The sequence below is a fragment of the Zophobas morio genome, unplaced genomic scaffold, assembly GCF_036711695.1.
Source record: "Zophobas morio isolate AGI-343-1 ecotype UQ-CSIRO unplaced genomic scaffold, CSIRO_AGI_Zmor_V1 ptg000031l, whole genome shotgun sequence".
Taxonomy (NCBI): domain Eukaryota; kingdom Metazoa; phylum Arthropoda; class Insecta; order Coleoptera; family Tenebrionidae; genus Zophobas; species Zophobas morio.
This window is the reverse complement of record NW_026972136.1, coordinates 5,254,191-5,278,706: the sequence shown is the minus strand read 5'-3', so window position 1 is coordinate 5,278,706 and position 24,516 is coordinate 5,254,191. Positions and strand designations below refer to the sequence as shown.

At 33.5% G+C, this 24,516-nt stretch overlaps 1 protein-coding gene across 1 annotated transcript; it reads right to left on the bottom strand.

Annotated features, from left to right (window-relative positions):
- Positions 1-14,272: 14,272 nt before the first annotated feature.
- Positions 14,273-23,567, bottom strand: LOC135139608 (odorant receptor Or1-like). The gene is made up of 5 exons (XM_064069907.1): positions 22,888-23,567; positions 22,739-22,838; positions 22,587-22,691; positions 22,385-22,537; positions 14,273-14,422 (listed from the first exon to the last, which is right to left on the bottom strand). Exons 1-5 carry the CDS (start codon positions 23,565-23,567, stop codon positions 14,273-14,275), a joined length of 1,188 nt encoding a protein of 395 aa, XP_063925977.1.
- Positions 23,568-24,516: the final 949 nt, after the last annotated feature.

Sequence of the window (24,516 nt, the reverse complement as noted above, 5' to 3'; positions counted from 1 at the left end):
TGGAGGCGCCAAAATAAAATTCAATTTCTCCATTATTTGAGGACTGACAGGAAAACAAGGGAAGATTTGTGATCCCGAGCGAATTTTGGTTCGGGTAGAACCTCTTCCGGGAGAATTTGAGAAACATTCAATTTTGGTGAAAAAATGGTGGAGGCGCCAGAATAAAATGTTATTTCGCCCTTAATTGAGGACCTACAGAAAAGATAAGGACAGATTCGCGATTCCGAGAAAAATTCGGTTTGGATAAAGCCTCTTGCGCGAAAATTTGATTAACTTTTCAATTTAGTGACAAAATGGTGGAGGCGCCACATTAAAATTGAATTTTTCTCTTATTTTGAGACCTACTGGCAAATAAGGGAAAATTTGTGATTTTTGGAAAATTTCGGTTCGGATAGAACCTTTTCTGAGACCGTTGGAACAACTTTTAATTTTGGTGGAAAAATGGTGGAGGCGCTAAAATAAAATTTAATTTCTCCCTTTCTTGACGATCTAGAGAAATGATAAGGGCAGATTTGTTATGTCGTGGAAAATTTCGGTACGGATAGATTGTCTTGCTGGAGAATTTGAGCAACACTGAACTTTGATGAAAAATGGTGGAGGCGCTAGAATAAAATTTAATTTCTCCATTATTTCAGAACATATAGGACAAATTAGAGCAGATTCGTGATCCTAAAAAATTTTCAGATCGGATAGAACCTTTTCCGGTAGAATTTCAGCAGCTTTCAAGTTTGATGAAAAAATGGTGGTGGCGCCACAATAAAAATTAATTTCTTCCTTATTTCGAGACCTACTGGCAAAATAAGGGAGAATTTGTGATCCCTGGAAAATTTCGGTTCGGATAGAACCTTTTCCGGGAGGGTTGAACAACTTTCAATTTTGGTGGAAAAATGGTGGAGGCGCTAAAATAAAATTTAATTTCTCTCTTTTTTGACGACCTAGAGAAAAAATAGGGGCATATTTGTTATGTCGGGAAAATTTCGGTACGGATAGATTGTTTTGCTGGAGAATTTGAGCAACACTCAACTTTGATGAAAAATGGTGGAGGAGCTAGAATAAAATTTAATTTCTCCATTATCTGAGAACTTATAGGAAAAATTGGAGTAGTCTCGTGATCCTGAAAAAACTTCAGTTCGGATAGAACCTTTTCCGGTTGAATTTCAGCAGCTTTCAAGTTTGATGCAAAAATGGTGGGGGCGCCACAATAAAAATTAATTTCTTCCTTATTTGCAGACCTACTGGCAAAATAAGGAAAAATTTGTGATCCCTAGAAAATTTCGGTTCGGATAGAACCTTTTCCGGGACCGTTATTGGAACAACTTTCAATTTTGGTGGGAAAATGGTGGAGGCGCTAAAATAAAATTTAATTTCTCCCTTTTTTAACGACCTAGAGAAAAAATAAGGGCAGATTTGTTATGTCGAGAAAATTTCGGTACGGAGAGATTGTTTTGCTGGAAAATTTGAGCAACACTCAACTTTGATGAAAAATATAATAATATAATATATAATATGTATTTAATGTCGAAAAAGATACAAAATCCATAAGACGACATATCGAAAATAGAACTAAACATGTGCAAACTAATTACAAAAAAAAGAAATACATAAAAACTAAAAATAATTAATCCATACAACTTAAAGATTTTTCAGGTAGCTGTTTAAAGAAGATAAAGTTATATTAAAAAAGTCCAGATTATTTGAAATTTTGTTTATAGATCTAACTATATTATCCATAGGTGCATGAAACGTAAAATTAGTACGATGAAATCTAGGTATAAAAGTTTCAGAGCAACGAGAACCTAATCTAGGTACTCTAATATCAAACAACATAACTAGGCCAGGGCAGTCAATGCAATTCTGGAACAACTTATAACCCAAACGAATTTCAGCTTTTTGTTTTCTACTCTCCAGTAGTTCCAGGTTTACAAGTACAAGCCTTTGGTCATAGCTATAATTATCCTTATTTATTCCCATTTTAAAAAGTAGGTAATTGACAAACTTACGTTGTACTCTTTCAAGACGATCAACGTGGGTTTTATAAAATGGGAACCAAATAACAAAACAGTATTCAAGAATCGGTCTAACTAGAGTTACAAACAATTTGTGTAGACAACTAATATCCCAAAAATCAATAGACTGACGTTTGATAAAGCCACAAGTTCGAAATGACTTATTCAGAACAAAATCAAAATGACTAGCAAATCGTAGCTCTGAATCTAAGATTACACCCAAGTCGTTGATTTCAGAAACGCGTTCGAGAGTAACATTATTCAAAGTATATGGAAACACAATACAGTTAGATCTACGGGTAAATGTTATAACCTTACATTTATCAGTGTTTACTCCCATAGAGTTGTTAACGCACCAAGAACTAATGATTTCAAGTTTATTTTGAAGTAAATGACAGTCGTTAATACTAGAAATTCTACCAAAAATTTTTAAGTCATCTGCAAACAATAAGCAATCATCGAGTAGACAAGCCAAATCGTTAACAAATAAGGAAAACAAAACAGGTCCAAGATGGCTGCCCTGTGGAACACCTGACGTCACAATAATTGGATCAGAATAATGGTTCCCTAACTGAACTATTTGAGACCTCTGTTTTAAGTAAGATTCGATCCACTGGTAAAGATTACCGGCCAAGCCGTATTGTTTTAATTTGTAAAGTAGAATATCATGGTCAACTCGATCGAAAGCCTTGCTAAAATCAGTGTATATTGTATCGACTTGGTAACTCTCCTCTAATGCTGTGTAAGTAAAGTTAGTAAAAGAACTTAAATTAGTTACAGTACTACGTCCAGGATAGAAACCGTGTTGCTGAGATGAAATAATTGTTTTAAATGAAACGAAAATGTTCTCAGTTATTATAGTTTCAAGTAGCTTACATAGGGCTGGTATAACACAAATTGGGCGGTAATTAGTTACGTCCGATCTAGAACCCTTTTTATGTAAAGGGATGACGTACGATAGCTTCCAGATTTCAGGACAAAGACCAGATTTTAAGCACTTGGAGTAAACTATACTTAGTGGCCATGATAGACTATAGCTGCAGTGCTTTAAGATATGAGCAGGAATCCCATCTGGTCCTGGGTTGAAGCTGTCCTTTAAGCGTGTCAGTTTAGTAGCAACAATTTCAGAAGTAATTTCAATATTACACATTGTTCCAGAATTATTAATAAACTGTTGTGAATCAAAGTTGACGGGAGAAAACGGTGCATTACTTGTATTATAGACGGAGCTAAAAAACTGCGCAAACATATTACATATAGAAGTCATATCATTGGAAGAATTTTCATTATAATACATAGATGTCGGAATGCCAGAATTACGATTTTTCGAGTTAATAAATTTAAAAAAGGATTTAGAGTTGAAATTGATATTGGACTGAATGTGAGACACATGATTCTTATAGTCTTGTTGGATAGAAGATTTCGTTTGTGCGCGGAGATTTTTATATTTAACATAACATTGCAAATTATCTGATCTCTTGAGTTTATTGTAAACTGCACGTTTATGTTTTATTAGTTTCTTTGTTTTTAACGAATACCAATAGGGATTGTTATTATGAGTCCTAACACGTTTGGGAATATACAAATCGAAAGTGCAGAATAAGATGTTATAAAATGTGGTCAAGAAATCATCATTATCCAGAATCATATGCCAATTTAAGCTAGATAGATAATCATTTATTAAGTGGTAAGGAGCATTTCGGAAGTCGTAATACCAAGTATGATCATTTCTTATATCGAGAAAATTCGGCGCATCTTCAGTATAAGTGATTTCAATACAGAGTGGCGGATGATGCAAATCGATTGGAACTAAGCTATAATCAGATCTAGTAACACAAGTATTATCAGGAACAGTCGATAGAACTAAGTCTAATATAACATTGTTGTTGTTTGTTACAGTATTTAGCTGAAAAAGTTCTAAATAATTAAACGAGTCACATATTATTTTCCCTGAAGTAGAATTACATGAAATACTATGTTCAACAAAGTTATGTAATAAATGAGGCAAATTATAATCTCCCACGACACAGACCTGAGAATAAGGATGTAAATCACGAATAATTTCAATCGTTTTTATATTATCTAAATAAGATGTAATGTACGACTTTGGCGGAATATAAACGGTACCGAAAATAATGGTTTTATTCGACAACTTGACAGAAACAAACAATTCTTCGTGTGTTGATGGAGATTGTAATTTACATCTGAAAGAATTAAGATTAGAAGAAACCGCAATAAGCACACCACCACCCCGGCATTTATTGGTGGCTTCATTATTTCGATCTTGACGATACACAACATAGTTAGGTCCAAAAATTTCATTAGAAGAAATATCAGTACTGAGCCATGTCTCAGTGAGGACGATAACATCGTAATCCAAAGCAAGTGATTCCATTAAGACAGTAGGTATTTTGGTGCGGAGTCCACGAGCATTTTGGTAAAATAGGGACAACGAGTGACGAACTAGTTTTTTTTCTTAGTGGAGGCGCAAGAATAAAATTTAATTTCTCCATTATCTGAGAACCTATAGGAAAAGTTAGGGCAGATTCGTGATCCTGAAAAAATTTCAGTTCGGATAGAACCTTTTCCGGTAGAATTTCAGCAGCTTTCAAGTTTGATGCAAAAATGGTGAAGCTGCCAAAATAAAAATTAATTTCTTCCTTATTTGGAGACCTACTGGCAAAATAAGGGAAAATTTGTGATCCCTGGAAAATTTCGGTTCGGATGGAAACTTTTCCGGGCGCGTTGGAACAACTTTCAATTTTGGTGGAAAAATGGTGGAGGCGCTAGAATAAAATTTAATTTCTCCATTATCTGAGAACCTATCGGAAAAATTGGGGCGGATTGATGATCCTGAAAAGATTTCAGTTCGGATAGAACCTTTTCCGGTAGAATTTCAGCAGCTTTCAAGTTTGATGCAAAAATGGTGGGGGCGCCACAATAAAAATTAATTTCTTCCTTATTTGGAGACCAACTGGCAAAATAAGAGAAAATTTGTGATTCCTCGAAAGTTTCGGTTCGGATAGATCCTTTCCCGGGACCGTTGGAACAACTTTCAATTTTGGTGGAAAAATGGTGGAGGCGCTAGAATAAAATTTAATTTCTCCATTATCTGAGAACCTATCGGAAAAATTGGGGCGGATTCCTGATCCTGAAAAGATTTCAGTTCGGATAGAACCTTTTCCGGTAGAATTTCAGCAGCTTTCAAGTTTGATGCAAAAATGGTGGGGGCGCCACAATAAAAGTTAATTTCTTCCTTATTTGGAGACCTACTGGCAAAATAAGAGAAAATTTGTGATTCCTCGAAAGTTTCGGTTCGGATAGATCCTTTCCCGGGACCGTTGGAACAACTTTCAATTTTGGTGGAAAAATGGTGGAGTCGCTAAAATAAAATTTAATTTCTCTCTTTTTTGACGACCTAGAGAACAAATAAGGGCAGATTTGTGATGTCGAGAAAATTTCGGTTCGGATAGATTGTTTTGCTGGAGAGTTTGAGCAACACTCAACTTTGATGATAAATGGTGGAGGCGCTAGTATAAAATTTAATATCTCCATTATTTGCGAATCTACAGGAAAAAATTTCAGTTCGGGTAGAACCTTTCCCGGTTGAATTTCAGCAGCTTTCAAGCTTGATGAAAAAATGGTGGAGGCGCCACAATAAAATTTAATTTCTCCCTAATTTGGAGCTTTACTGGAAATATAACGACAGATTTGTGATTCCGAGAAAACTTCGGTTCCTCTTCCAGGTGAATTTGAAAACTTTCAAATTTGGTGAAGAAATGGTGGAGGCGGCAGATTAAAATTTTATTACTCCCTTATTTGATGACCTATAGAAAAAATGAAGGCAGATTTGTGATAACGAGAAGAATTCGGTTCGGATAGAGACTATTGCAGGAGAATTTGAGCAACTTTTAAATTTGATGAAAAAATGGTGGAGGCGCCAAAGAAAAATTTAATTTCTCCCTTAATTGAGGTCCTACAGAAAAAATCAAGTCAGATTCGCAATCCCGAAAAAATTTCGGTTCGGACAGATACTTTTCTGGAGAATTTGAGCAATTTTCAAATTTGACGGAACAATGGTGGTTGCGCCAGATTAAAATTTAATTTCTCTATTATTTGACGACCTACAAGAAAAATAAGGCCCGTGATCTTGACAAAATTTCTGTTCGGATAGAACTTTTTACGGGAGGATTGAAGAAAATTTCAAATGTAGTGAAAAATGGTGGAGGTGCCACAATTGAATTAAATTTTTCCCTTATTTGAGGTCCCACAGGAAAAATGAAAAAAATTCATAATGGAAAGACCCTTTTCCGGCACAATTTCAGGAAGTTTCAAATTTAATAAAGAAATGGTGGATGCGCCACAATAAAATTTAATTTCTTTATTACTTGGGAACTTACAGGAGAAATAAGGGCAGATTTGTGATCCCGACAACATTTCGGTTCGGATAACACCTCTTCCTGGAGAATTTTAACCATTTTCAACTTTGGTGAAAAAATGGTGGAGGCGCCATAATAACCTTACACAATTTTTTTGTATCGACTTTTTGGATTATAAATTACATTTTTAACAACTACATGAAAAATGAAAAAAACCTATAGGGTACAAAAATATAACATAGGTGTTTAGTAGAAATTAATACAAATTTACATCCTTATGAAATAAAATAAACTCACAGAACATATATTAGGATCATACATAATGTTGAGAACGTGATATTTATAGCTTATGAACCAATAACAAAATTTATTCAAAACGTTGAAATGTCAAAGTTGCTGTGGTCGGTAATTACAAGTACTTACCCCATATATAATAAATAAAGACACGCACAAAATAAGAGAAAAATATCAGTAAGTAAATTTGAAGTGGAAATTCTTGGTTTTTAAGAGTGAGTAATGCCACTGAAGTTTGCACAGGTTTGTAATTTTTATTTTTTCAGAATACTTTTTTCATTAGTATGCAGATTTTTATAAACTAAACAAAAGTTTAAAACAAAGTTTATTGAAAAATTATATATCTGATCAAAGTCTAGATCTAACAAAAAAATCTATACATATGAAAGTGTTTGTCCTGAATGACTGATTCTGCAATGCAGAGCCTAAACTACTGAAGTTATAAACATAAAATTTCGACAGGGCGTTCCTTTTGTAATGCAGGTAGATAGTAAGAAAGAATAATAAAAAAAAACATAATGTGTCCTGACTGCGAAATTCAAATAATAAATAAATTCAAATAACAGATTGAAATAGCTTTTAGTGTGGAAAGTTAATCAGTGTAAAGATATAATAAGTAAGTAAATAAGAACATGAATTTGCATTTTTATATGAATGTGCAACTACAAGGGGATCTGTAGTAATAACTGAATCACTCTGTTTTTTATTGACTTAAGCTAGAGACGACACTTGATAGAAAAGGGCAAAATAAGACCAAGCAGTTCTCATAATCTACAAAAAAAAATATACAGTTAATTGAAATAAAATTAGTAAAATCTACCCTCATATATGTATCCAGTGAATGATAAAACACATTCAGAGCAGATATTCGAACAGGCTTCAAATGCATTCCAAAAAACAGCAAGTTCTTTTTAGTCTCTTCAGGAGGTCCGTCCAGTCAGATTCAAAAACAGCATACGAAAGATTTTCGCTCTGAAATAATGTCATCGATACCAATTTATAAACGTTTCAAAATTACCTTAGTCTGCACCTCCTCACCAAACCAACAGTACATAAATATTTGCAGGGTTATGGCATTAATAAACGAAACCAATGAATAAAATTCGCTGGACAGAGGGACAACCTATGGTCAAACCAGTAAAACATATTACTAATTAATTAGTTAACCGTTGTTAGTTGAAACAATGATATTCCAATGGAAACACCACTAACTAGAAGATGCCATAACAAAATCCAACTAAAAAATTTCGTCGAACCTTCGATAAAACTAAAAAAAAATTGACAACAATTTATTGTTACGATTAGAGATTTACCTTAGACTATTTTTATGGTGTTCTACACACTTTAGCATATTGTGGTGCACACTATCAGTGAAACTATCATCCACATTTGCTAGATTTCTGATATTATCTGCCAACATATCAAACTGACAAGAGGTATACACACAGAATGCATATATTAGCGTGTCAACATTCAAATGAATTGTGGTCAGATACCCAATACAAATCACTTGATAGATGTACGTGATTTCATAATATGCAGATTTGTTATATTCATATGGATACCAGGCCAGAAATGGCAACCGTTTTTCTTCTGATTTTTCTATCGACGGATAAATCGCCCAGAAGGCGTTACATCTAAAAGCCATGCACACACATACTTTAAAAACCATCGGCCAAAAATAAATCGTGGGTTCGATGAGCTTTCGTTGATGAGGACTTCCTGGCTGGAACCAGTTGCTCTTAAAAGTGATAATTCGGTCGTTCAGTATTGATATGTTTTTCATTATGTAGTAGGCCTTCACTGCTGCCAGAAACTCTCTCTCTAATAATTTTTCCATGTGTTCCAAATTATAACATGGTAACATGTCAGACACCAATTTTTTTTTCTTGATTATAGCACTGTTAGTGGTGGACTTTTGTGTGTTACCCAGCCATACTAGACATATAATTCAGAATTTTAAATCATAGATCTAAGTGAACTTCTTTAGTGTATTCTAAAACACTGTATGCTTTATTTGTTTAACTTTGCGACGACACTTGATACAAAAGAGCAAAATATGACCAAGCAGTTTTCAGAATCTACAAAAAAAAATGTATAATTTGAAGAAATAATTCGCTATTAATTATAATTACCCTCATGTATGTATCCAATGAAAGATAAAACAAATTCAACGCAGATATTTGAACAGGTTTTAAATGCATGGTGAAAAAAAGCAACTTCTTTTTAATATCTTCAGGTAGATCAGTCCAGTCGGATTCGAATACAGCATATGAAAGATTACTGCTCTGAAATAAAATTATCAATTTTTACAGGTATAAATATCCAGAGGACTACCTTAGCTTGTACCTCGTTTCCAAACCAACAATACATAAATATCTGAATAGTAATAGCTAGACCATACGAAAGGAGAGAGTAAAATTCGTTGGAGAGATAGACAACCTGTAACTACCACACTAAGAAACATTCATAACTAAGCACAAATTTACCGCTGTTAGCTGAAACATAGTTATGCCAATGGAAACACCACTAATCAAAAGATGCCAAAATAAAATCCAGTTGAAAATATTTGTCGAGCTTTCAATAAAACTGAAAATACAGATAAAACTACCATTAAACCATTGTTAAACTCACCTTAAGATATTTTTATGGTGTTCTACACACCTTAACATATTGTGATACACATAATTAGTAGCGCGTTGATCCACATTTGCCAGATTTCTGATGTTGTCTGTCAACATGTCGAACTGACAAGAAGTATACACATTGAATGCTGATATCAGTGTGTCGACATTCACATGAACCGTAGTCAGATAGCAAATGCCTATCACTTGATAGATATAAGTGATTTCGTAATACGGTGACTTTTTATAATCGTATGGGTACCACCCCAGAAACGGTAATCTTTTGTCTTCGGATTTATCCATCATAGGATAAATTGCCCAGAAGGTATTACACCCAAAACACATGCTCAAAAACACTTTATAAACCGTCTTCCAGAGGTAAATGGTGGGCTCGATGAGATTTCGTTGTCGAGTGTTCCTTGGCTGAAACCAGTCGCTCTTAAAAATGATCATTCGTTCTTTGAGTATTTTCATATTTTTGATTAAATAGTAAGCTTTCACTGCTCCCAGAATTTCGATAAGCAAGAGGTAAGAAGTCGCCACTATTGACTTCAAATCGTGAGCAATAAAATAGACATTTACCACTTGAAAGAATATGTGTCCGAATATGAAAAGCGATACTGTGATTGAAGAATATACCATGTAGAATCTCTTCTCTTTTTGGTTGGAATCACATACCTGCATTGATAATACTAACAAATATTAAGACAAAAATGTATTTTTGAAGTTGCAATGCTTTCCGATTTTATGAATTTCACAAAATTTCTAAAATAATTTCCTTTCTATTAATTTCCCTACTTCTTGTTAATTTTCATCGATTATTGTAGTTCCTTATACAAAATTGTGCTACCAACTGCAAATATTTCTTTTTGTCTCTTCTGAAAAAACGTATTTCACCGACTGTTATTTTAGTTAACTTCACGGATAAAATCGGAAAAAAATTATAAGTTGTCCAAATAATGTTATTAACAATTGAAATAGGCCAAGAGGTGTAGTTTTTTGCACTTTTGGGATTTTGATTTGGTCTATTTTAATAGCTACAAGTAAATTATTTTTCTTGATTTTCATTTGTTACCTCAGACAATGAAAGATATTTAAAAATATGTAGAAAATAAATTTGCTTAGCTTGATTTTATTTTTACACAGTTCCAGTTCGGATATTGTGAGATCGAACTTTTTTCTTATATTGTAAATGGTATTATCTATTTTTTTAACATATGGGTGATATCTAAAAATTTATAAAATTTCACACTTCTCCCTTATTTGAGATCCTACAGGAAAAATAAAGGCTGATTCGGGATCCCGAGAAATATTCGGTTCGGATAGAGCCTCTTGCTCGAAAATTTGATAAACTTTTCAATTTAGTGACAAAATGGTGGAGGCGCCAAATTAAAAATTAAATTTCTCCCTTATGTGGAGACCTACTGGCAAAACAAAGGAAAATTTGTGATCCCCAGAAAATTTCAGTTTGGACACAACCTTTTCAGGGAGAGTTGGAACAACTTTCAATTTTGGTAAAAAAATGGTGGAGGCGCTAAAATAAAATGTAATTTCTCTCTCTTTTGGACGACCTAGAGGAAAAATCAGGGCAGATTTGGGATACGGAGAAAATTTCTCTGCGGATACATTGTTTTCTGCTAGAATTTGGGAAAATTTCAAATTTCATGAAAAATGCTGGAAGCGCCACACTAAAATTTAATTTCTCCATTTTTTGAGGACTTACAGGAAAAACTAAGCAGATTCGTAATCCCGAGAAACTCTCGGTTCGGGTTGAACTTCTTACGAGACAATTTGAAGAACTTTTAAATTTTGTGAAATAGTGGTGGAGGCGCCACAATAAAATTTAATTTCTCCCTTATTGGAAAATCTATAGGAAAATAAGGGAAGATTTGTGACCCCGAGAAAATCTTTGTTCGGGTAGAACATCTTCCGGGAGAATTTGAGAAACTTTCAATTTTGGTGAAAAGATAGTGGAGGCGCCAGAATAAAATGTAATTTCTCCCTTATTTGAGGACTTACAGAAAAAATAATGGCAGCTTAGCGATCCCGAGAAAAAATCGGTTCAGATAGAGCCTCTTGCGCGAAAATTTGATGAACTTTTCAATTTAGTGACAAAATGGTGGAGGCGCCGCATTAAAATTTAATTTCTCCCTTATTTGGAGACCTACTGGCAAAATAAGGAAAAATTTGTGATACCTCTAAAATTTCAGTTCGGACACAACCTTTTTCGGGAGAGTTGGAACAACTTTCAATTTTGGTAAAAAAATGGTGGAGGCGCTAAAATAAAATTTAATTTCCCTCTTTTTTGATGACTTAGAGGAAAAATCATTGCAAATTTGTGATTCTGAGAAAATTTCGGTTCGGATAGATTGTTTTCTGGCAGAATTTGGGAAAATTTCAAATTTTATGAAAAATGGTGGAGGCGCCACAATAAAATGTAATTTCTCCATTATTTGAGGACTTACAGGAAAAATTAAGCAGATTCGCAATCCCGAAGAACTCTCGGTTCGGGTTGAGCTTCTTACTAGACAATTTGAGGAAATTCTAAATTTGGTGAAAAAATGGTGGAGGCGCCAAAATAAAATTTAATTTTTCCCTTATTGAAGGACCTATAGGAAAATAATAAGGGAAGATTAGTGATCCCTAGAAAATTTTGGTTCAGGTAGAACTTCTTCCGGGAGAATTTGACAAACTTTTAATTTTGGTGAAAAATGGTGGAGGCGTCAGAATAAAATTTAATTGCTCTCTTTTTCGACCACCTAGAAGAAAAATCAGGGCAGATTTGTGATCCGGAGAAAATTTAGTTTTGGATACATTGTTTTCTGGTAGAATTTGAGAAAATTTAAAATTTCATGAAGAATGGCGGAGGCGCCACAATAAAATTTAATTTCTCCATTATTTGAGGACTTACAGGAAAAATTAAGCAGATTCGTAATCCCGAGAAACTATCGATTCGGGTTGAATTTGGAGGTGTAAAAATAAATTTTAATTTCTCTCTTATTGGAGGTCCTATAGCAAAACAAGGGAAGATTTGTGATCCCGAGAAAATTTTGGTTCGGGTAGAACCTCTTCCTGGAGAATTCGAGAAACTTACAATTTTGGCGAAAAAATTGTGGAGGCGCCAGAATACAATGTAATTTCTCCCTTATTTGAGGACCTAGAGAAAAAATAAGAGCAGATTCGCGATCCCGAGGAAAATTGGGTTCGGATAGGGCCTCTTGCGCGAGAATTTGATGAACTTTTCAATTTAGTGACAAAATGGTGGAGGCGGCACTTTAAAATTTAATTTCTCCCTTACTTGGAGATCTACTGGCAAAATAAGGGAAAATTTGTGATCTCTAGAAAATTTCGGTTCGGACACAACCTCTTCCGGAAGAGTTGGAAGAACTTGCAATTTTGGTAAAAACATGGTGGAGGCGCTAAAATAAAATTTAATTTCTCTCTTTTTTGACGACCTAGAAAAAAAATAAGGGCAGATATGTGATCCGGAGAAAATTTCGGTTCGGATAGATTGTTTTCTGGTAGAATTTGAGAAAATTTCAAATTTTATGAAAAATGGTGGAGGCGCCAAAATAAAATTTAATTTCTCCATTATTTGAGGAATTACAGGAAAAATTAAGCAGAGTCGTAATCCAGAGAAACTCTCGGTTCGGGTTGAACTTCTTACGAGAGAATTTGAGGAACTTTTAAATTTGGTGAAAAAATGGTGAAGGCGCTACAATAAAAATTAATTTCTCCCTTATAGGAGGACCTATAGGAAAACAGGGGAAGATTTTTGATCCCGAGCAAATTTTGGTTCGGATAGAACCTTTTCCGGGAGCGTTAGAACAACTTTAAATTTTAGTTGAAAAATGGTGGAGGCACTAAAACAAAATTTAATTTCTCCCTTTTTGACGACCTAGAGAAATAATAAGGGCAGATTTGTTATGTCGAGAAAATTTCGGTACGGATAGATTGTTTTGCTGGAGAATTTGTGCAACATTCAACTTTGATAAAAAATGGTGGAGGCGCTAGAATAAAATTTAATTTCTCTATTATTTGAGAACCTATAGGAAAAATTAGGGCAGATTCGTCATCCTGAAAAAATTTCAGTTCGGATAGAACCTTTTCCGGTCGAATTTTAGCAGCTTTCAAGTTTGATGCAAAAATGGTGGAGGCGCCCCAATAAAAATTAATTTCTTCCTTATTTGGAGACCTACTGGCAAAATAAGCGGAAATGTGTGATCCCTAGAAAATTTCGGTTCGGTTAGAACCTTTTCCGGGAGCGTTAGAACAACTATCAATTTTGGTGGTAAAATGGTGGAGGCGCTTAAATAAAATTTAATTTCTCCCTTTTTTGACGACCTAGAAAAAAAATAAGAGCAGTTTTGTTATGTCGAGAAAATTTCGGTACGGATAGATTGTTTTGCTGGAGAATTTGAGCAACACTCAACTTTGATGAAAAATGTTGGAGGCGCTAAAATAACATTTAATTTCTCCATTATTTGCGAATCTACAAGAAAAATTAGGGCAGATTCGTGATCCTGAAGAAATTTCAGTTCAGGTAGAAACTTTTCCGGTTGACTTTCAGCAGCTTTCAAGTTTGATGAAAAAATGGTGGAGGCGCCACAATAAAAATTAATTTCTTCCTTATTTGGAGACCTACTGGCAAAACAAGCGGAAATGTGTGATCCCTAGAAAATTTCGGTTCGGGGAGAACCTTTTCCGGGAGCGTTAGAACAACTATCAATTTTGGTGGAAAAATGGTGGAGGCGCTTAAATAAAATTTAATTTCTCCCTTTTTTGACGACCTAGAAAAAAAATAAGAGCAGATTTGTTATGTCGAGAAAATTTCGGTACGGATACATTGTTTTGCTGGAGAATTTGAGCAACACTCAACTTTGATGAAAAATGGTGGAGGCGCTAGAATAAAATTTAATTTCGCCATTATCTGAGAACCTATAGGAAAAGTTAAGGCAGATTCGTGATCCTAAAAAAATTTCAGTTCGGATTGAACCTTTTCCGGTAGAATTTCAGCAGCTTTCAAGTTTGATGCAAAAATGGTGAAGCCGCTACAATAAAATTTAATTTCTTCCTTATTTGGAGACCTACTGGCAAAATAAGCGGAAATGTGTGATCCCTAGAAAATTTCGGTTCGGTTAGAACCTTTTCCGGGAGCGTTAGAACAACTATCAATTTTGGTGGTAAAATGGTGGAGGCGCTTAAATAAAATTTAATTTCTCCCTTTTTTGACGACCTAGAAAAAAAATAAGAGCAGATTTGTTATGTCGAGAAAATTTCGGTACGGATAGATTGTTTTGCTGGAGAATTTGAGCAACACTCAACTTTGATGAAAAATGTTGGAGGCGCTAAAATAACATTTAATTTCTCCATTATTTGCGAATCTACAAGAAAAATTAGGGCAGATTCGTGATCCTGAAGAAATTTCAGTTCAGGTAGAAACTTTTCCGGTTGAATTTCAGCAGCTTTCAAGTTTGATGAAAAAATGGTGGAGGCGCCACAATAAAAATTAATTTCTTCCTTATTTGGAGACCTACTGGCAAAACAAGCGCAAATGTGTGATCCCTAGAAAATTTCGGTTCGGGGAGAACCTTTTCCGGGAGCGTTAGAACAACTATCAATTTTGGTGGAAAAATGGTGGAGGCGCTTAAATAAAATTTAATTTCTCCCTTTTTTGACGACCTAGAAAAAAAATAAGAGCAGATTTGTTATGTCGAGAAAATTTCGGTACGGATACATTGTTTTGCTGGAGAATTTGAGCAACACTCAACTTTGATGAAAAATGGTGGAGGCGCTAGAATAAAATTTAATTTCGCCATTATCTGAGAACCTATAGGAAAAGTTAAGGCAGATTCGTGATCCTAAAAAAATTTCAGTTCGGATAGAACCTTTTCCGGTAGAATTTCAGCAGCTTTCAAGTTTGATGCAAAAATGGTGAAGCCGCTAAAATAAAATTTAATTTCTTCCTTATTTGGAGACCTACTGGCAAAATAAGGGAAAATTTGTGATCCCTAGAAAATTTCGATTCGGATAGAACCAGAGCTGTTCAGTACTTCAAGTAAAAGTACTTGAAGTAATACTTCAAGTACTTTAAGTACTTCAAGTACTTTACTTGAAGTACTTTTATATTTAGGTACTTGGTACTTGGTACTTGGAGTATTTCTAAAATGTACTTGAGTTTAGTACTTGATTTTGCCAAGTACTTTGCTCCAAGTACTTCACTCAGTATTTTAAATACTCTTGAATTACTTGAAGTATGAAAGTGGAAATTTCAAATACTTTAGTCTCTATTTTACGAAGTTTTCACATCTCAAAATAGGGTCTGTTAAATACTTGAAGTTATTAATTCAATTATTTGATTAGATGTATTTTTATAGTAAAATCGTGTTTTTTTCCTGTGAGGTTATATTTTGATCTGTGATTGTGGATATCTTATCCACAATATGACGTACATTTCATAGGTACTTGCATAATGCCGATAGATAGGTAGGTAAGAAAATTAATGTCATAAATATGTCATTTGAGAGTGGATGACGACAGCAGAAGTGTCGGAGATCTGTGTAAAATTTTCAGCGATGTAAAGTTGTGAATATATGAATTTTGTCTTTTTTGTATTTTGGTCTGGAACTTAACTTTGCGGGTAGTTTTTCAGTACCTTCCCGGTACCCCAAAGGGAATCGGGTTTGTTGACGTACCTGCTAAAGTGCAAGGTCGGATTTGAAAATATTTGAGAAATGATTCAGTACTCGTTCAAAAAGATATTTATTCTTTCATTAGTTTCTTAACCCCGCCATGTATTTGTCAGTAAGAAGCCTGGTCAGGGCGGAGAACTCGGCAGGGGATTATCCCTTTTATTATAATAGCAATAGCTGATGGCAGGTACAGACTTTCATATTCGCCTCTTCCTCGTAGAATTTAAACACAATTTTATGTTAAATATTTTGCAGTTTAATTTTCTTTATCATGTTAGACACTCGTTTTTTACCAAATTTTCTTTTTTTGTTTATACATGGTTCAGCCATATAAACTTAGTTGGTTATTACTACTTATATTTTCTCACATTAAAGTTTCAAATAATCTTTTAAATTGTATGAATTATTTGAACACCAACAATTTAAAAAGACGTAATGCAGAAAAACAATGATTTTAAAAGTCACACTAATTAGTGTCATTTGTCTTTCCTGTGCGGATTTTATTTATTACCGTACAACAACTTTACGTATTACATTGCATCGCTTATTACATAAACCCAATATTGTTCAAAATGAAATATGTTTTGTGAAACTCGGCTCGTAGTACCAATGTTTTTTGTAATCCAGTTGATACGACCATGATTGTATGGTTTTGATGAGTACCGAATTGTATTTTGATATTGCTCGAAGGACCTTTGTTTTGTTGTGTACGAAATAATAGACAGCGTTCGGCTTCGATGTTTAAATACAGGACGGTTACAGAAGTACTGAATTTACATTTGTATTTACAATATCAGGTAAAGAGACCCAAAAGGGTCAGTGGCGCTTCCGGAAATGGAACAAAATACATATTCACATTATAAAAAAAATACAAAGTTAATGAAATTCGCGATTAGTTAGTATAATTGCCTAGATAAATACACCCCTACGAAATATTTTAACAATAATGAATTTAGTACATATTTACCTGAATTTTCGCAAAAGCCGTTGTTAGGCATTCCCTGAAGTCATTGTAGTATTCAGTTACTAATGTCATCTTCTTTGGGTTCTCAGGTACAAATAAAAAATAAGCCAATCGAAAATGTAAAGAAAAATTCGGGAAAATATTGTGGCATTAGAGGAACAAAATTTTGTATAAATGGACGAAACAGCCCTCCGAACCCATTATTTGTGATTTGTCAGTGTAAAGTTACATAGACAAATATTGTAGTGATTAGTGTTTACTATTTAGTCACTGTAGTATTTAGGTTAATTTAATAATTTTTAGAATAGTAAATACGTAAGTGGTAGACAGATATATTCAGGAATATGGGGCATTCATTCCAAGAAAATTCTCAGCATTTTTGGTAACCGCAAAAGTAAAAAACGACTAATTACTTTGATCACTTTGATATATGAGTTATAGTTTTCGCTGAAAATGGACTCTCGTTTTAGGCATTTTATTTTTTATTTAAAAAATTCATACGTTTTTTTTGAAAATGCAACATAGTGTCTTAAACATTTTTATGTCACGAGCATGTATATGTATCGCACTGCTCTTAAAATTTTTTTCTGAAAAATTTCAGTTTCACAAATCCGGCCCTGTGCACTTTCACAATGGGTAATGATTAAGGGTGCTATATATAAACTACCCACAAACTTAAACACGGAACCGGTTCATAAAATTCATATATTTTTAACACAACTTTATTAAAAAATCAGAACGTTTTGGTGGTGAACCAGAATTCAAAATATTAAAAAAAGGCAACAGAAGCCTGAGAAAATACCATACAGTGCCGATGTTTTTGTTATAAATTAATAGTAAACATACATAGACAACGCCGTCATGTATTTTATTTTAAATTTTAAATTAGAAATAGACGTTAATTTTGTCGAAGGCATTGTGTCAACAGAAAGATGTAAAAGTATTTCAAAAGAATATTGTTTATAAATAACATAGTATTATTAATAAGTGAGCTACCATTCTGCATTTAAGTTGATGCTTATGCAATTTTTTATGTGGCGAAATATGTATTATTGTATACTTAAATTCTGAGTATTAAAAAATTCAGTTCTAAAATATATTAAGCTTTTTTAAAAAAACAGGAAAAGTTATTTAATTCTACAATATTTCAAATAATTAGAAAGTACTTGAAGCATTTTCAGTACTTCAAGTATTTGTAAGTACTTGAAGTATACCTCCAGTACTTCAAGTACTCGTAAGTACTTGAAGTAATGTACTTGGCTTGTACTTCAAGTACATCTGAAAAGTACTTGATACTTGAAATACTCTTGCTGAAAGTAAGTACTTGGTACTTTACTTGAACACTATTTCAAGTAGTACTTTGTACTTGGTACTGCAAGTACTTTTTTTGAGTACTTTGAACAGCTCTGGATAGAACCTTTCCCGGCACCGTTGGAACAACTTTCAATTTTGGTGTAAAAATGGTGGAGGCGCTAAAATAAAATTTAATTTCTCCCTTTTTTGACGACCTAGAGAAAAAATAAGGGCAGATTTGTTACGTCGAGAAAATTTCGGTACGGATAGATTGTTGACCTATAGGAAAAGTTAGGGCGGATTCGTGATCTTTAAAATTTTCAGTTCGGATAGAACCTTTATTTTATATTTTATGAACCTGACCTAACTTGACGTAACGTGACCTGACCTGTGCTGACTTCTCTATTATCCCAAATTTCCGAAGAAACGAAGATGAAAATGACTTCCTGGATATAGAAATCTCCAAGAAAATGTTCTCAAGTAGTTTTCGAAAATAGTTGAAAAATGTTAGAATATGTCAAAAGTGCCAAAATCACGTTTATCTTATCAAATACTAGCCCCGCCCACCCACCCTCTAATTTCTTCGGGAGTATGTCATTTGCTAAAATCGATCTCTTCTTAGGAAGTACTAGCCTCGCCCACCCCCCTCTACTCATTCTAACGACTAATTTTATTTTTGTTCCGTATAAGATGAATCACTTCATTCAGTTTGGATGAAATTAATCCCTGAAAAGGAGAGGTCGGGTGGGTGGGCGGGGCTAATTGTGTTCTTCTGACGAGTGGGAGTGGAAACTATATGTAACAGAATAGAATCTGAAAAAAGTAAAAAAAGCGCTAATTTTAACTTTTTGATATACTATTTGGTATAAAATTTATTTTTTATTTTATGCATCTGACCTAACTTGACGTAACGTGACCTGACCTGTCTTAAATTCTCTATTACCTCAAATTTCCGAAGAAACGAAGCTGAAAATGACTTTTGGATATCGAAATCTACAAGAAAATGTTTTCAACTAATTTTCGAAAATAGTTGAAAATGGTGGAAAATGTCAAACGTGCCAAACTCACCCTAGTGTTATCAAATACATAGTGTAAAATAAGTTTTTTTTTAAAGTTGCCCCAAAGTTTTCTGGGATGTATATGTTTTTAATCACGTAGAAATATTTTCGAAATATTCGGTGTAAAATTCTAATTTTTTGAAATTTCTAAAATTTGGGATATTTCAATGAGCGATTCTTGAAAAACGGTTAGAGTGATCGAAGAAATGCGAGCAGAAGTGGTTTCGGCGGTCCAAAATCTAGAAAAAAATCTAAAAATGGTCGAGGTTGGATCGAAATTTGCATAAGAAAATTGGTTGAAAATGGTAGGAAATGTTAAAAGTGCCAAAATCACTCTTATCTTGTCAAATACTAGCCCCGCCCACCCACCCTCCATTTTCTTAGGGAGTATATCATTTGACAAAATCAATCTTATCTTAGCAAGCGCTAGCCTCGCCCACCTCATTCTAAGGATTAATTTTATTTCTGTTCAGTATAAGATCATTTATTTCATTCAGATTAGTCAATCACTGAAAAGGAGGCAGGGAGGGTGGGCGGAGCTAATTGTGTTCGATTGTCGAGTGGGTGTGGAAACTAATATGTAATAGAATCTAGAATATGAAAAAAGTAAAAAAAGCACTCTTCGTAACTTTCTGATATATTATTTGCTGTAAAATTTATTTTTTATTTCATGCACCTGACCTGACTTGTCCTGACTTCTCTATTGTCCCAAATTTTCAAAGAAACGTAGCCGAAAATGACTTCTGGGTTTCGAAATCTCCAAGAAAATGTCTTCAACTAATTTTCGAAAATAGTTGAAAAATGGTAGAAAATGGCAAAAGTGCCAAAATCACTCTTATCTTATGATCATCAAATACATAGGTAGTGTAAAATTTCTCTGTTAAAAAAGTTGGCTAAAAATTCTCAAAAAATTCTGGGATGTAGATCTCGACGAGCTAATTCCAAAGTTATAACGTGCTTATGATCACGGAGCAATATTTTCGAAAAATTGTGTGTGAAATTCGAATTTTTTTAAAGTTCTAAAAATTGTGATATTTCAATGGATGATTCTGGAAAACGTGAGTGGTCAATGAAATGAGGAGAAATTATTTAGTTAAATTTCGAAAAGGGTCGAGATTGGGTCGCAATTTTAATAAGAAAATTAGTTGAAAAATGGTAGAAAATGTCAAAAGTGCCAAAATCACTCTTATGTTATCAAATACTAGCACCACCCACCCACCCTCAATTTTTTTGGGAAATATGTCATTTGCCAAAATCAGTCTTATCTTAGCAAGTACTAGTCCCGCCTACCCGTCCTCTTCTCATTGTAACGACTAATTCTATTTCTGTTCAGTATAAGATCATTCATTTCATTCAGTTTGGATAAAATGAATCACTGAAAAGGAGGCAGGTTGGGTGGGCGGGGCTAATTGTGTTCCTTTGTCGAGTGGGAGTGGAAATTAATGTGTAATAGAATTTAGAATCTCAAAAAAGTACAAAAAAAGCGATAATCGTAGCTTTTTGATATGCTGTTTGGTATAAAATTTATTTTTTATTTTATGCATCTGACCGAACTTGACGTAACGTGACCTGACCTGTCCTGACTTTTCTATTACCTCAAATTTCCGAAGAAACGAAGCTGAAAATGACTTCTGGATATCGAAATCTACAAGAAAATGCCTTCAACTAATTTTCGAAAATACATAGATGAAAAATGGTGGAAAATGTCAAACGTGCCAAAATCACCCTTGTGTTTTCAAGTACATGGTGTAAAATTTGTTTTTTATAAAAGTTGCCCAAAATTTTCAAAAAATTCTGGGATGTGTATGTTTATAATTACATAGAAAGAAGATCATTAATTTCATTCATTTTGGATAAAATCAGTCACTGAAAAAAAGGCAGGGCTAATTGTATTATCAAATACATAGTGTGAAATTTCTGTGTTATAAAAGTTGTCCAAAAATTCTTAAAAAATTCTGGGATGTAGGTGTTTATGATCACGGAGCAATATTTTGGAAATATTCGGTGTAAAATTCGATTTTTTGAAATTTCTAAAAATTGCCATATTTCAATGGGTTATTTTTGAAAAACGGTTAGACCGATTGAAGAAATGGGACCTGAAGTGACTTCTGCAGCCCGAAATCTACAAGAAAATTTCGAAAATAATCGACAATGGGTCAAAATTTGCATAAGGTAGGTATACATAATATAAAATTTCTTTTTTAAAAAACTTGTTAAAAATTCCCAAAAAATTCTGGGATGTAGATCTCGACGTGCTGATTCCACCAAAATTGCGTGTTTATACATTGCTGAGCAATATTTTCGAAAAGTTAGGTGTGAAATTCGAATTTTTTGCAATTTCTAAAAACTACGATATTTACATAATAGTTTTGAATGTCGTCGAACATGCGAGTACAAAGTAAACAAGAGATTTTACCATATAGGTACAAATGGCTTTTATGTTGGAGAATTAAATTAAATAAAGATGAATCATAGTCATAAATCTTATTCCTATGGAGATAAAGGATTTGATTATATAGGGTGAACATTGAAAAAATATTCTGAAGTAAAACTTTATAATTAGTAAATCTAGAGGGTGTCGTTTTCAGGAATAGCACCAATTTTAACTTGACTCCTTACACAAGTTAAAAATGATTTGATTAAGTAACTAAAACATAATTTGGAAGACATATCAGTCAAGGATAAAAATAAAAAATAACAGTAATGTGAAAATTTAATTATCTTATACACGGAATTTGGAATAGTTTTCCTAATAACTTTTCCATGTGTTCCAAATTATGATGAATACAATTTTTGTGTAACATGTCAGACACCAATTTTTTTGTCTTGATTATAGCACTGTTAGTAGTGGACTTTTGTGTGTTACCTAACCATACTAGACATATAATTCAGAATAATTTTAAATCATAGATCTAAGTGAATTCCTCTAGTGTATTCTAAAACATTGTACGTTTTATTTGTTCAATTTTACGACGACACTTGATACAAAAGAGCAAAATATGACCAAGCAGTTTTCAGAATCTACAAAAAAAATGTATAATTTGAAGAAATAATTCGCTATGAATTATAGTTACCCTCATATATGTATCCAATGAAAGATAAAACAAATTCAACGCAGATATTTGAACAGGTTTTAAATGCATGGTGAAAAAAAGCAACTTCTTTTTAATTTCTTCAGATAGATCAGTCCAGTCGGATTCGAATACAGCATATGGAAGATTGCTACTCTGAAATAATGTTATTAATTTTTACGCTTATAAATATCTACAAAATTACCTTAGCTTGTACCTCGTTTCCAAACCAACAATACATAAATATCTGGATAGTTATAGCAAGACCATACGAAAGGAGAGAGTAAAACTCGTTCGAAAGAGGGACAACCTGTAACTAATACGTGGAAAAACATTCATAACTAAGCAGAAATTTACCGCTGTTAGCTGAAACATAGTTAAGCCAATGGAGACACCACTAATCAAAAGGTGCCAAAATAAAATCCAGTTGAAAAATTTCGTCGAACTTTCAATAAACCTGAAAATACAAATAAAAATACCGTCAAACGATTATTGAACTCACTCACCTTAAGATATTTTTATGGTGGTCTACACACCTTAACATATTGTGATACACATCATTAGTAGCTCGTTGAGCCACATTTGCCAGATTTCTGATGTTGTCTGTCAACATATCGAACTGACAAGAAGTATACACATTGAATGCTGATATCAGTGTGTCGACATTCACATGAACTGTAGTCAGATAGCAAATACCTATCACTTGATAGACGTAAGTGATTTCATAATACGGCGACTTTTTATAATCGTATGGGTACCACCCCAGAAAGGGTAATCTTTTCTCTTCGGATTTATCCATCATTGGATAAATCGCCCAGAAGGTGTTACCTCCAAAACACATGCTCAAATACACTTTATAAACCGTCTTCCAGAGGTAAATGGTGGGCTCGATGAGATTTCGCTGTTGAGTGTTCCTTGGCTGAAACCAGTCGCTCTTAAAAATGATCATTCTTTCTTTGAGTATTTTCAAATTTTTGATTAAATAATACGCTTTCACTCCTCCCAGAATTTCAATAAGCAAGAGGTAAGAAGTTGCCACTACTGACTTCAAATCGTGAGCAATGAAATAGACATTTACCACTTGAAAGAATATGTGTCCGAAGATGAAAAGTGATACTGTGATTGAAGAATATACCATATAGAATCCAGGTTCGTAGGTTTTGTCACCTTCGGGCCACAGACCCATGATTCGTAGCAGAATTATGTTCATTTTGATTTTCGATTGCCACTTGTATTTTTCCATAGTGGAGGGTGGACTGTGCTTAAAAGCTTGTAATTTGTGATACTGTAGTAGTAATATCAACAATAATCACACGGTAAATTTCAATCTTTTCTAGTCGGAGCTCAGACGAAAAATGTTCGTCGTGATGATTTTTATGTTTATAGAATTTTCTCAGGGTGAAAATAAAACACTGGTATTAAAACGTTTTTATAAATCGTCTAATTATATACATTCTAACGTTTAAGATGACCGTAATTTCTAGGTAAGTACTATTTATTTTTCGTTAAACCTATCAATTAGTGCGCCCGAAGTAAAACTGAACCGTATTATTTTGGAGGGTAATTGTAGAAAAGAATTTCGGAGAAAGTAAGTAAGCTCATTAATTATTAAAGGTCGTACACTATAATTGTCTCTGTAATTATTGTTCTGGTTAACTCCCCAGGTAATTTTTTATTTGGCTCGAGAGTATTTGTTGTAAGACTTTTAAAGGTTGAACAATTAAATTTTTTTGAAGGGTGACTACGTTAGATTGCATTACGTCGGCAACTGTTGTTTTTGTTTGTCGGAGAAATGGATACTTGGAAATGTCAAAATTAATTTACAAAAATTTGGTACGTAAAAATTTATGTTGTGAACAATATTGTGTGATTTTACATTAGTTTCATATAAGTTTATTTGTATATTTTATTATAACATATATAATAATTTTACTTGAAAGACTTTCAAAATTACTTCCGTTTGAGAAAAAAAAAAATAAAAAATTTGTTGCTTTAGATACATATTAATAATTACGAAACTCGGAGATTTTTCAAAATTAGTCAATAAAATGGACATATTATAACTTTTTCATTGTTAATAAAATTTGATAAAAAATTACTTTCCTAACAAGAGTTAGCTAAAGTCTATGAGGTAA

Excerpts from the sequence above, each read along its gene's own strand:
- LOC135139608 (XM_064069907.1), bottom strand. The coding sequence starts at position 23,567 with ATGGGTCTGTGGCCCGAAGGTGACAAAACCTACGAACCTGGATTCTAT. Across the intron at positions 22,839-22,887 it reads CACCATAAAAATATCTTAAG|GTTTATTGAAAGTTCGACGA; the intron begins GTGAGTGAGTTC and ends TTGTATTTTCAG. Across the intron at positions 22,538-22,586 it reads GAAACGAGGTACAAGCTAAG|AGTAGCAATCTTCCATATGC; the intron begins GTAATTTTGTAG and ends ACATTATTTCAG.